General features: G+C 38.0%; 1 protein-coding gene across 20 annotated transcripts in view; it reads left to right on the top strand.

Moving 5' to 3' along the window:
- LOC307043675 (calcium-activated potassium channel subunit alpha-1a) overlaps nucleotides 1–14071 on the top strand; it is a 136464-nt gene that overhangs the window by 78697 nt on the left and 43696 nt on the right. For 18 of the 20 annotated variants that reach the window (XM_079688338.1, XM_079688324.1, XM_079688337.1 and 15 more), the window contains exons 6-16: nucleotides 835–910; nucleotides 1585–1660; nucleotides 2781–2951; nucleotides 4529–4620; nucleotides 10415–10525; nucleotides 10638–10743; nucleotides 11091–11173; nucleotides 11249–11318; nucleotides 11845–12000; nucleotides 12528–12637; nucleotides 12803–12871. In XM_079688338.1, the coding sequence (XP_079544464.1) occupies nucleotides 835–910; nucleotides 1585–1660; nucleotides 2781–2951; nucleotides 4529–4620; nucleotides 10415–10525; nucleotides 10638–10743; nucleotides 11091–11173; nucleotides 11249–11318; nucleotides 11845–12000; nucleotides 12528–12637; nucleotides 12803–12871 (1120 nt within the window). Of the gene's footprint in view, nucleotides 1–834; nucleotides 911–1584; nucleotides 1661–2780; nucleotides 2952–4528; nucleotides 4621–4709; nucleotides 4802–10414; nucleotides 10526–10637; nucleotides 10744–11090; nucleotides 11174–11248; nucleotides 11319–11844; nucleotides 12001–12527; nucleotides 12638–12802; nucleotides 12872–14071 lie in introns of those variants that run through there. The other 2 variants (XM_079688334.1, XM_079688336.1) reach the window with 2 other exon arrangements.

Consider the following 14071-nt stretch of genomic DNA (forward strand, 5'->3'; position numbering starts at 1 on the left):
ACCGTCAGTGATTCTGATTTGAGGGCTATAAAAGAGACTCGAAGGCGAAAGAAGTCCGGTGGCGAGCTTTTTCAGAAGGGGTACAGGGTGAGGCAGGGTCACCGTCAACAGGAGGAAAGGCAGACAGGATTCTATCATTCAGTGCGGACTTATATGCGCATCATCTCATACTGGGGTAAGGGTTTACGTGTCAGTGTACAGACATGTATTATCTGGAGATGTCCATCAAATGTATCTATAAGTTATTTATCCAGATGATGTTGTTTCTTGTTTGGAGCTGGATGGTCTTTGAAAGATATTTGGCATATGGTGTATGGCCACTGTTTTATATTTATATTTGCAGGTTGTATACTGATTGTAGAGGAATATGAACTATATAGAGATGCGACACACGCACGTTACATGGCATCATTCGTGTTATGTAAAAGGACAATGAGGCAGGTGTTGCACTGTTCTATAATCCCTGAGCGAGCTGCTTTTGAATGCGACAGAGGCTCATATAAACTAGGCCACAAGATGTTCCTCCTAACTTGTTTATGTGCATTAATAATTCCAACACATCATCTAGAATAAAGTTTCTACTTTTTTGTGTCATCTCCTTGTGTCTCACTGAATGCATTTTGAAGTGGTGTAGAAAAACATTTAAGCCATACTATCTGTTTATTTCTTCATAGCCAAATGTTTCTGTTATTGATGTAAAACTATTTTACAAAACACCCAACTCATGGATACATGAATATTAATCTAATGTGAGAATATCATTGGTTGTACTGCATCCATTACATGTGCTAATCTTCCTCTCTTTGTGTCTATGTCGTTCTCTCTTTCTTACAGGCTTAAGATTTCTAAGAGCACTACGATTGATACAGTTTTCGGAAATACTTCAGTTTTTGAACATATTGAAAACAAGGTAATAATAAACCTTTCCTTATTCATTCACAAGAAACATATTCACCTAGTATCTTTACTGTGAAGCAGAAGCTACATTATGTTTGTAACAGTGAGTCCCGGAAACGTTAAATACTGTTTATAATGTGGCATTTTCGGAATACAGTATGTCTGAGTCAGAACTTAAATGTGTATTAAACTACATGTCTCATGCATATTTCATGCGGTATCACAATTATTTGTTAAGGTTAATAATAAATACATGTATTGTGATACTTTGTCACACTGTATGAAGTATACCTTATTCGGACACATTTATTATTATTATTATTATTATTAATATGAAGACTTTTTTTTTCTTTTCTTGTTGAATATACAAATATTACCATGAATGTGGATAAATACTGCATTTAACAATACGGTATTCTGTTTTTCACATTTGTTATTTGTTATTTTTTAATCTCTTCGAAATAAAGACTTAAAAAATAAAGACTAAAGCATTTTGTCCCATTCTATAATTCATTGAGCTTATGTTAGCATTAATCCTTCATATATTTGATCAAATATCTCAACTGTCCTGGCTGTAGGTTATTTTTAGTCACAACAGCTTACTTTAATTAGCTCATGAATCTCTGTTTTTCTGTCCTTATGATCTGACGTTTTTGAGAGTTTTGTGTTTCTTCCTCTTCTACCCAGCAATTCCATCAAGCTGGTAAACCTGTGTTCCATCTTCATCAGCACATGGCTCACAGCGGCAGGATTCATACATTTGGTAAGGGGATAGATGTGAGGTTTAGTTATTAGGGAGCCAGTAAGGGAGGTAACTAAACATTTGCTAAACAACTATGTGACATGGAGACCTTTTCAAAATATTATAGTATATCCTGTTTAAGAATTGGCCAATTTCAAAATGAATTTTAATAAATTATATTGTGATTACTTTTTTCACATCTTGCTATTAGGGATATTCACATTTTGTCCCTCAATATCCCTTCCAGGAACATAGTTAACGTTTTCTGCCAATAGCTAGGAATGATCCAATGCCATTGCTCTGTTTTCACAAATAAATTAAAAATATGTTCACCTCACCAGAATCATTGGCTTTGCTCATTTTTTATGTTAAGTAAGTAACACATGGCTAGTAATGGCTTTGGCACTGAGACTTTATAGACTGTTTGCAATAACTAAATAACTCATAGTAGAATCACTACATTTTATAATGACTTTGATGAGGGGAGTGTATTTATGTGGGTTAGCCCGTTGTGCTTGATATGGTAAGTATAGATGCTGATGCTGATCGATGCATACCAAGAATTAAGTAAAAAATAAAGGAAGGTTGATTATGGCCATCTGTTTGAAGGTAAACAACTACCAATTCATGCGTAAATAATTCAAGAGTGGAAGGTACCACAATACTTTTATAAAACAGATATAGTAAGAGAAGTATTAGGAATATAATGACATGTGTTTTCTTGGTGATTTAAGACTCAATGAACTGCAATTTCCAAACATTTAGTTTGACTTTCATTTTATGTCCCCCCGCTCCCCCTGTTTTCTGTAACTATCCACTGTCAAACTTCACATTTAGGCAACATACCATGAAAATAATCCTAAAAGCAATACATATTGTGTGTAGTGTCACATGTTTTTTCAAGATTCTATTGTACACATTCTGTATTTGTAGCTCTGCTCAACGACTCAGTAAAGCATCACACTGTTTGACCACTAGATGGTAGCCTTTGCCCAATATATAACACATATACTGTGTGACTCTTGGAGCTGGATTTAATCAGACTTGATTAAAGAGTTTTGCTGTACAAAACACTGTTTACAAATGAGTGGTTAGAGTCAGGTCTAATTATCATTCCCTCCCTTTCCTGTCTACATTTTAGGTTGAAAACTCAGGGGATCCCTGGGAAAACTTCCAGAATTCTCAAGCACTTTCCTATTGGGAATGTGTCTATTTGCTGATGGTGACGATGTCTACAGTGGGCTACGGGGACGTCTATGCAAAAACCACCTTGGGGCGCCTGTTTATGGTCTTCTTCATCCTGGGTGGTTTGGTAAAATCACGCTTTTCTTTCTCCTTTACCCCCTTTTGCTCCTTCAAAATCCTGCCTGTCCCCATCACTAGAACGTTAAAAAACTGTTGATGAATGATGAAAATTATATATTAATGAAACATTTCTATGGAATACTTTTTATTACTTAGGATATGATGTATGTTATGATATGTTAGCAGTGCTGTTAGAATGTTAGAACTATGTTGCCTGAACCATTAAATGTATTTTTTTTTGTCACAGTAAAGTTGTATCCTTCGTATAGCCTACTGTATCTCGTCTACTGTAGTTACAGTACTATGTGCTCCTACGTCCCTCCCCTTATGTGTCACTCCTGTATTTGTTTGATAAGAGTGTATGTTTTTGTCTGATAATGTTGTTGCTGTTCTCTTAAAAGCAGTTGCGGTATCAGGACACCCCTCCTCCTGTGTCTTTTCCCAAAATTCCAACAAACACAGGGGCAGGGAGATGAGGCTTAGGCCAACCTGACTGTTACCATAGCAACAGCAGCTTTAAAATCCCCCCCTCGCTCACCTTCCTCTTATCTAGCATCCTATTGGATTACAACTAGTGCAGTAACTTAAAAACAATAAGCATTCATGGGTGTACACACCTGTAAGCACTCACAGACGCATACTGTAGACCCCGCCTCCTCTTCCTTCTCTTAGAAAATCGAGGATCTAACTAAATCACAGTTACTGTGCTATGCATTTAGACAGCTATCGCTATGCACTGATGACCTGCAGCTGTGTGGATGTGTACCGTGCTGTGGCCATGGTGATAGGTTGTGTGTTTTTCTCAGTGCTGAGAGCTCTGGAAGTCTTTAGGGTAGTACCTCAACCTGCTCCCTATCAGCAGCGGTGGCTAAATAATGACTTCAGGCTGGAGATCTTTTAAAGCCAGGGATCATATTAAACTCACGTCATTTGACTTATTCCGGCTGATGTAGAGATTCAGTTTCCTAGCATGAGTTAAGTATGTATTTACAGGGAAAGGGCAACTATTTCATTCTTATTGTAGGTTTGAGCATAGTGCTAGTGAGGAATCCCATTGTTAGTCGGTAAACTTAAACCCCACCCTGTGCTAGGATAACTGGCTGTGGAACTTTGCAAAATGCATCCAGCTCATTTTCCAGCCCAACAAATGAGTCTTAATGTGTTTTGCAGCTGTGGACCATCAGGTGGGCCTATTCAAATCAACCTGCCAAATAATCTGTGTTTGTTGGACAAAACATGGCACATAGGTTTAAATTCCCCCTTTAAAACTCTGCTATTCAGAAAAGTATTGGGTATCACAGACTGACTATTGAAAAGCTGTGACAAAATTCAATCTAATCAAACCTGTTACTAAACATTTACCTTTAAAATGGGGGCTATTTTTTTTAAAGCGACAACAGGATTTGGTAAATAAAGTTTAGCAAGTCTCTACAAGCAAGAGAGCTTTTAACTTAATTGTAATAGCAAAGCAGTATTCAACCCCCTTCAGAAATCTGGATTAATTCACCAGTTTCCCCACAACCCAACCTGCGGCGTAAAAGTCTCTTTTTTAGTCTCTTCTTCTTTCTTTTATCTTCTCCTTAGGCCATGTTTGCCAGCTACGTCCCTGAAATCATAGAGTTAATAGGAAACCGAAAGAAATATGGTGGTTCCTATAGTGCGGTTAATGGGAGAAAGTAAGTATTCCAGATGGTTCTGCTGTTTTTTCTGTGTGCGGTAGAACCCTCTCTGCATGCCTTTTCTTTTTTCTGTTCCATGCATGTAGGCCATGTTTGCTCGCTACGTGCCAGAAATTGCTGCTCTCATCCTTAATCGGAAGAAATACGGAGGGAGTTATAACTCAACACGAGGCAGAAAGTAAGTTGAAATCCAGACAAGGTGTGGTTGTGTGACTTAAGTGCACCCCCTCAAAGTTTATAGTTACAGGGGATTATAATTTCTTTGAACAACAGTAAAGTTAGTTTTAAAACGTTAAGTCACACTGCGTGACTGGAGACCTTGGCCATTAGGACTCACATGTCCATGCCCCCTTATTCTGTCTTTTGTAATCTCTCTCTGTCTCCTTCTTTCTCTCTCTACCTTGCTCTATAACTCTTCCTCTATCTCTCCTTTACTCAGAGCTCTCCTGAATTCATTTGTGTGCTGTTCATTTTCTTTCGTTGTCCTCCTTGACACATCCTGTGTGGCGCTATCATTTAATTTGGAAAATAGAGCTTTCATGACTACTTTAGACCTTGAGTATACTAACCTGTGGTTCTCCTATGTAATATATCGGCTCACTCTGTGTTGTTCATTAATGAAACAGCCTCGCCTATAGTGAATAATTAGTATACAATACATCGAATTGGAAAAAAATAGTCATGAAACCCCTACTATCCACTTCCAAAGGATTTTTTTTAAGAAAATAGAAAAATGTAAACATCTGCAAGTGCATTATTATTGGTGGTCTTTTTAAGCATCATCAATCTCAATGGCCATTGCAGGATATTATTTATTCTCTTGTTTCATTTTGCTTGACTTTGTTTTTGCACTTTTTCCGTAAAATAATTTTCTCTATTTGCATCATTTCTGGCATGTTCTCTACGACCTGCAGTCATGTGGCTTTTTTCATTTCTGAAAACTCCATGAAAAAGCCTCTTCCTGTTGTCTGTCACCGCTATCCCATCGCATCATCAATGCTTGACATGACTCTGGCCCTGATCTTCAGTCAGCTCCCACACCCTGAATGCTGGAAGCCTCGCTCCCAGTGGAGGCTCTCAATTGCTTTTGGCTTGCTTTTCCTGCTTGGTCATTTGTGCTCGCCTGGTTCTCGTGTTTGTGTGGTGGTGGAGTTTGTCTCCTAAAGCTTTTGTAATTGATGTATATGTCTAATTGGCCTCTCCCTGCAGAGGTTCGAGTGCACTGTGATATATGTTTGACACTGTGGTCATTGCACCAAAGAGCTTATTGTCCAGTACTGTTCTCCTCCCATTGTGGCTCAAACCTTACTAATTTCAGCAAACAGATATATTTCATCCAAAAAGTGTCTAGAACAGGGAGGGTGGACTTCTTCTTTTTCCTTCTTCTCTTCTCATCTCATTTTCTTTTATGGCACTTTTCTTTCTTACTGTTTCTCTTCTTCCATCTTACTCTGATTGGTTCCAGTCACTCTATTCAGCGGGGCATATTCTAGCAAGTCAGCATTTGGAAAAAAAGGTCTTTGTTCGTTAATGTTTGCCTGTCATTGAGATAAGATTGATGAAATGTTATGTTTGGCCAGTGACCTCAGCCCAGACTCACAGATGGGTGTTGAGAGAAGCCCTTGTCAAAGCTGAGGATAGTTTCTCCAAACACACTTTATTTTCTCTTTCCGCACCCCTTTCAAATTCTCTCTCAGCTTGGACATACAGTGCAAACATATGGTAACAATCAGAAGATACCCACCAAACACACAGGCTAAGAGTGCCACAAGGCTCTTTGCATAATCATTTAGATATGTATGCTTTTGGTGTTTACACGATAGGACCTGACAGATAGACAGAACTGCTCTGTCATGTGGCTTTAGGATTGCCATCGGGGTTCAGTTATTTAGCAGCTGTCAGCACAAAGAAAAAGTCTATCATGGAAATGAGATTAGGAGATTACAAGTATCTGACTGATTACAGAGCTCACAAACAATGAGGTCATTACACATTGCGAACTATTTTAAATGTAACCCTTATTTCATCTCACTGCCTGGCCACTGTCATTTGAAACAGGCCTTTAAGGGTATTTGGAAGTGAGAGAGACTCACATTGGTTCCATGCTAAATGTCTGTTTCTCGTAGTGTTGCTTATATAACTCTGTGCAGTGTAGCATACACCAGTGACAGTACTCAGCCTGCTTATGCTGATACAATAATGACAAGTGTTGCATACTGTTGGCGCCCACTGCAATCGGGACTCTGTGGTTTCCATTATGGCTCTATGGTTTCCATTAGCATTGACTTCAATAGAGGGGTTGCCATGGAAACTAGCTTCAACCCCGACTGAACCCTGACATCTACTTTTGAATGTCCTCTGTAAGGGATAGCAACTTAAGGCTAGCAGGCCTAAAGACTCGGACACTATCGGGCTTGAACACACGCTCGCTTAAGGCTGATATCTGCATACTATTACACTGTAAAGTCAGAGTGCATTTATATATACCTGCACACTTCTTGAAGAGGAATAATTGTATACATTGAAACACTTTGACGATGTTTCTTTTAGTGTCTTTCATCACTTACCTAAGGATTAGAGCAGTACCACTTGAGTGACCTCTGTTGCTGATGTTTGAGCTCTCTGTTTGTTTGTTCTGTATTCAGTGTTTCCCCAATGACATCCTGGGATGTTACCCGACTGCATGTTTTATGTGCACGCTCTGAAAAATCCCTTTGCATATAATGTGATTGTGTGTAAAACTGATGTTAAGTTTTTGGGTTGATGTGCTTGGTTTTCCTTGGTTTTGTTATTTAAAGTATGTCTATAGTTTAAAAAGACCAATACAATCAGTTGAACCAGATGGGAGGTATTTTTTAGGGGTGTCAAAAAATACCGATATAATTTAGTATTCCAATATTATATTCTTGTAAAGAAATTAATTATTGGTAAAAATGCAAAAATGTATTGCAGACAGTTGTTCATTTTGTGTTGCCTTACACACATACAGTACATATACTTTAATAGGAGGTCGCAAAAGTAAACTTATTTTTCTCAGATTTTGTGCATATGGTGGTGTGTCCCAAAATTGAAATGAGTGCTTATAGTATCACAAAATATTGCATATATTGAATCATAATCCCCTGTGTCTATATATATATATATATATATATATATATATATATATATATATATATATATATATATATATATAAATATATTGGACAGTTATAGCTTTGCCAATACAGCCCTAGTAATTTGTTCATGAAGCAATTATTAATAGTTAAATCATATTATATATCATTTTCTTATATCCTAATAAACTGTGATGTCATTGTCCTATTTTATAGGACTATTGGCTAGTTGAAAGAAGGAAACTTGGTCTACCTAAATTATGTCTTTCAAGTGATGCATGATATCACAAGAATATTCTTTGTGTAAAACTACTGAGCCTCAAATTTGTGGCTTGATCAGGGAAAGAAAAAAAAGGATCAGAGAAAGTAACAATGGTAATTACACGAGGAAGAAAGTTTTGCTTTGCTGATAAACCACCAACTAAAACTAGTGTGTATTAGTGTGTATGTGTTTGAAGTTCATCACTTAATCCTGAGCCCACACAAACCAAATAATACGCCACATAACTATGTGTATCCCCACTACCCTTGTGGTAGGGCATCTGGATGATGCGAGTAGGAAAACGTGACTTGAGGTTTTTTCATTTTCCGCAATGAGAAACATCTTGTGCCAAGTACTGTCGGCTGCCTACAGACATCTCAGCTCATCAGCTTGTGAGACCACACGGGCCTTTGCTCAACTCTGGCCAAGCGTGCAATCACGGCTGGTCATTAGATTCTCTTAAAGCACAGAGGCGACATCTGCGAAGACCATTATGTCCTGCAACATCCACAAGCTGCCATTCTCTCAATATGTCTGTCACTTTACTTTGCCAATTACACTTCAGTTAGGCCCTATTGGTCCATCTGGTACAGGATAGGGGACCACTGATCTGGACTGTGGCATCTCATAAATATCTGTTTCCTTTAAACCTGCCAAACTAAGTCAGATTTAATAATGTTCTGCAACTTTACACGTACACTTTTAAAGGCTAATGTGGTAGCCAGAGCCTCCTTCTTGTGTAGAATATATCTACTCAGGGAGTATAATAATGCAATTGAAGGAGACAAATCCAGTTTGATCATACGAACTTGAACAGTGAACAAATATGACCACAGTGATTTTTTATGTTAGGAAAGAGTAACCCAATACTCTTAGTGTTAAATGCAAAGCTGCCGGGCCTCCAGGCACTCAAAACTAAAGTGGTTCATTTGTCTCCTGGCACATCCTGTTAAGTAGTGGATAAGGCCATTGTCATTAGACAGATTCCCATACAGGTCTCCACAGGGTAATTAGGGTGTCTGCCGAGTGTCCACACTAATCCATGTCAATATAAGGCTTTGATTCTACTGAGCGTGTTTGGATTTCTCATTTAAAGGTTTTCCAATACGATTTTGTGACATTTAACATTACATCCAAAAGGGTAGCTCAGTTTACCACAGGGAAAATGAAACGGTAAAGTGTTTTAAATCTACTGGCTTAGCAAGATTAAATACTGTTAGATTATAACAATATCTTGGTTGAGTTCAAACCATTTTTAATAGCAATAACTTTTAAAAACTGTGCTACAATAATATTAAAGGAGTAAGATTAGCAAAAGCCCTAAGAGGATTAAGAAGGAAAAAAAGATATCAAGCAAAACTAATATCTTCATGAACAATGACTAATACATGATGAAGGAATACTACAACATATTAGTTTTTTCTAGCACTCCAACACATTGTCCGTGATAGGATAAGGGGCGGGACTTCTTTAAGCTTTTTACACAACTGAGCCGACCAGCGAACAAATCAGAGCAAACTGAGTTCTCCTTTCAGACAGAGGGTGAAAAAGAAAAGAAAAAGAAAGCAAATTTTTAACATTAAAGCATGTCACAGTAGATGCACGAAATACAAATATGAACCTGAAATTTGCCATAATAGGGCCCCTTTAATACAGTTAGGAATTCAAAGTGAAGACTAAGATGGTGTCCATTCCAACTACCAAAATGAATCTCATATACTGCGATATAACTGTGGAGCTGACCTTTTAAAGTTGATCACTCTGGCCTACGGTGCAGTTAGAGGACACAAAGGGACACAACCTCAATTCCAAAATACTTCTAATCTAACTTCCTTACTGCTGGAATCAGCCATGTGCACCGTCTGACAGATCCCTCTGTAATGCGCCACAGTTTTGCCAGGGGACCCGTCAGAAACCCAGTGGTCCTGTTTAGAATTTGTGTCAACCACAGGCCTCCAAATCACTTTGAAAGTTCTAAGTACTGTTCTGAATAAAAGCAAAAACATATTGATGTACATGTCTTTGTCAACATTCATTCAGCTCACAAAGCGGTGGTTTGGCCTAAGGGGCAGTTTTTATATTGAGAACGGATGAGAAGCCAACCACTGTGGGCTGTGTGATTATATCTTAGATTATCTAATGTGGCTCAGAGTTGAGTGTTTGATTGCACTTGTTGTGCAGAATATAACCACTTGCCTTACAAGAGGGAAAATATTCACTTTTATGGCAAAAAATATATAATTCAATTACTTGTTTGCTTTGAAATGACATTTCTTGACATGTATATAGACTTTTTCAGTCTATATTTGAGTAAGATGTTAGAGTGCTTTGATTTGACTGATCATCTTTGGGAGTCATGCCAGTGTCTGCAGTGATTTATGTTGCCCACTCAAGATGATTTCTTCCCCCCTTCCAGGCATATTGTGGTCTGTGGTCATATTACCCTCGAAAGTGTCTCCAACTTCCTCAAAGACTTCCTACACAAGGACAGGGATGATGTCAATGTTGAAATTGTTTTTCTCCATAAGTAAGTTTCTTATTGCTAACCCTGTGTAGATCAGTGGAACACAATGTCTGAAACAATGCACAGTATGTATTTAAGGTGCACTAACCCCTCTTCTCTATTCTCTGTGTGCTAGTATTTCCCCTAATCTTGAGCTGGAAGCCTTATTCAAACGACATTTTACGCAAGTAGAATTCTACCAAGGATCTGTTCTCAACCCTCACGACCTCGCCAGAGTGAAGGTACAATTGGTGAAGGGACTCTTGGAGAGTTGAAATCACAAACAATTATTATCAAGGAGGTTCAGCTAAGGTGTAGACCACATTTAAAATGATTAGGATCCAAATTCCATTAGTAATTTTGCGTTCTTGTTTTAAAGTTTCAGTGGGTAAAGAGAGTGAAGGAAATCAGTGCATGATGGCATTGCAGGGTTTTCAAATGTGTATTTCTTAACTGAATAGAGCCAGTAGAGAATGTAATATTAGTATTAGGCCCTTTGATCAGTATTATGACTAAATAAAACTATAACATATTACGTTAAGTATTGACTGTACTGTTAACATCTGTTTCTTTGGTTCTCCACACAAAGATCGAGTCAGCAGATGCCTGCTTAATCCTAGCCAATAAATACTGTGCAGATCCTGATGCTGAAGATGCCTCCAACATCATGAGGTATTGTTTCCTCTGAACTTGGAAATCAGTGGAAAATATGAAGATGGTTTTACATTTTGTCTGTTTTTCTTGCAGGGTTATTTCGATCAAGAACTACCATCCCAAGATCAGAATAATCACACAAATGCTACAGTATCACAATAAGGTAAGACGTTTTGTGACCCTGTGATGGATTCGGTTCCTTCACCTCATCCTCAACATTTAGATAATTCATTTGGTTAAATCATGTGCCATACAAGTGACCACTCACTCAATTGCTCTCCAATCCTGTACTCCACTAGGACATATAAGATCGAACAATTTTCAATGGACTTTTTTGTTCCTAGTTTTTAAAACAAAATGTACATGAGTACATCATACATTGATAGAAAATTGTTTCTGAAATGTTTTTATTTAGAAATGTTGCCAACACAAAATACAGTGAACATGTACTCAGATGAATATTTAATTTGTATTATTAGATATATTTATAGATGATTAGCCGTTACCCCATGATTCCAGTCTTTGTGCTAAGCTAATCGGCTATTGTCTATAAGCAGTATATTTGCCATTTCAACATGAGAGTGGTCTGGATCTTTTAATTTAACGCTAACATTCAGCCAGGGAGCAATTCTTTTTTTATATAAATTATGAGTAATTTACTTGGTTTTCTGTGTCTGTCATGTGCTCAGGCCCATCTGCTTAACATTCCGAGCTGGAACTGGAGAGAGGGTGACGATGCGATCTGCTTGGCGGAGCTGAAGGCAGGCTTCATAGCCCAGAGCTGTCTGGCCCAGGGCCTGTCCACCATGCTCGCCAACCTCTTCTCTATGAGGTCCTTCATCGAGGTAACACAGAGGACAAGATTAACTTGCCTTGTCTCAGTCACTTCTTCTGAACAGACCAAAGTAATATGGATTAATGAATTCTGACATTGGGTTTTTGTATATTGGATGATTTATTCAGGAATTGAAGGCAAGGTTATAAGTGGATACTGTAGGTTATTTGCTGACAGATGGACTAGATCTATCAAACACAGATCACTCCCCAGACATTTTTTGACATCTTTGTCCTGAGACAAGACTTCCATTTGAGAGTTTTCAGTCGTTGTGGCACATCATATTTTACTGTGACATTTCATATGGAATCTGTTCAGGGTTTCTGTGGCTCAAAATTGAAGAGGTGCTTGTCTCTATCAAAGAACTGTTCTCTTGTCATAAAGATGATGGATCAGCTTATAATGACCGGGCTGATGTTGTGCGGTGGAACATGTGCAGACCATATTGGGCTGCTATTGGAAGAAAACTGTGTTGCTTTTTTTCCTCCTTTTTTATATCTTCACATGTGACATTTCCATGCTTGTTTTTCTTGTCAGATTGAGGAGGACACATGGCAGAAGTATTACCTAGAAGGAGTGGCTAATGAGATGTACACAGAGTATTTGTCCAGTGCCTTTGTCGGCCTCACCTTCCCAACTATCTGTGAGTAAGTATCACTCTTTCCTCTCTCAGCAAGCCCACTGTCAGTGGTAGGTATAATTCTAAAGTGAAGAAAGAAAGACAGGATGTGAATTTCGAAGGCGTTTGAACACCTCACTCTTTTGCCTGTATACTGCTGTCCTCTACTGTAATTACTGCACTTGTTTTCCAGGCTGTGTTACGTGAAGCTGAAGCTGTTGCTTATTGCCATCGAATACAAGTCGGAGCAGAGAGAGAGCAGGTTTGTTTATTGCATCTTTCTTCCAATAACATCAGTTATAACTGTGGTAAAAGTGAGCTTGTGTGTGACTCACTTCAAGTGGATTTTCTTGTACAATATCTTGTTATTTTCCTCAAATCTTCTTTTGCCTTAAACTGTTGATATTCATATTACATTTGATGACATGAAGTTGGTGAATGTCATTTGAATGATAGCATGCCAATATGAGCATCAGCGCACGCAAAAACACAAAATAACATTTAAAAATTACTCGGCGAGCACAAGGCACATACCTTTGTGCCTCAAGTCTGATGCCTTTACCCAACCTTGCAGGTGTGGAGGAATACATCTAAAATAGACTTGGTTGATATGTAAACTTGGTTACAGAAGTAACCGCTCTGCAACAGCCTTTCTTTGTTTCATTTCGATTACATCGTGTCGTCAGTTTAGAGATACATTTGCGCCAATTTTGCTTCACATTCTAATCATGTCATGTTTTCCCCTTGATGATTAAACTTGATTCTACTGTGTCCCTGTTAAGTCTGTGTGATAACCACTAACTATGCATCAGTGTCAGTGTTATCACCAACAACAACAACAATAACAACAACATGAAGTACTGTTGTTCAGTGATCTCTATTGCCAAATCTCACCCACCCCTATCCCATTCGCCTTTGTCAAATGTTTTTTTCTGTGTATTGACAGGTTCCCATGGCACAAACATGGACCTTTTGACATTCTAAGTTAAACACAAACTTTAGTAATTTTGAAATAATAGATATTCTAGTTGTGTGCATATTTCAACCTTATAATATTTGAATGCTTTTTTGTCTGCAGTCTTAATTATTTGTAGCTAGTTAAGTTATTTTAATAGTCTTTTTTTCTTCTTCTGATGACACCAAAATGTGTTATTTTACTACAACATATATTTTCTAGAAAATGTACAGCCACAAAGTTAGATGGCATTTGGTATTACTCACGCCCTTGTCAAAAAAATCATTGATCTATATCGAACATGAAATAATTAAATTGTGTATCTGTACAGAGTTGTGCTCCATGCCGCTATATAAGGTGTACCTACTTAAAAGGAAGAGAAACTTTAACGAAAGTAATTCCTCCTCTTCTTTTATGTTCATGATAACTGTTTGATTTGAGATGTTTCTTGTTGTTTGCAGAAGCCGAAAGCGGTATGCCCTCTACCTTATCTTACTTCCCAAAGTC

The sequence above is a fragment of the Notothenia rossii genome, assembly GCF_949606895.1.
Source record: "Notothenia rossii genome assembly, chromosome: 6".
Taxonomy (NCBI): Eukaryota; Metazoa; Chordata; class Actinopteri; order Perciformes; family Nototheniidae; genus Notothenia; species Notothenia rossii.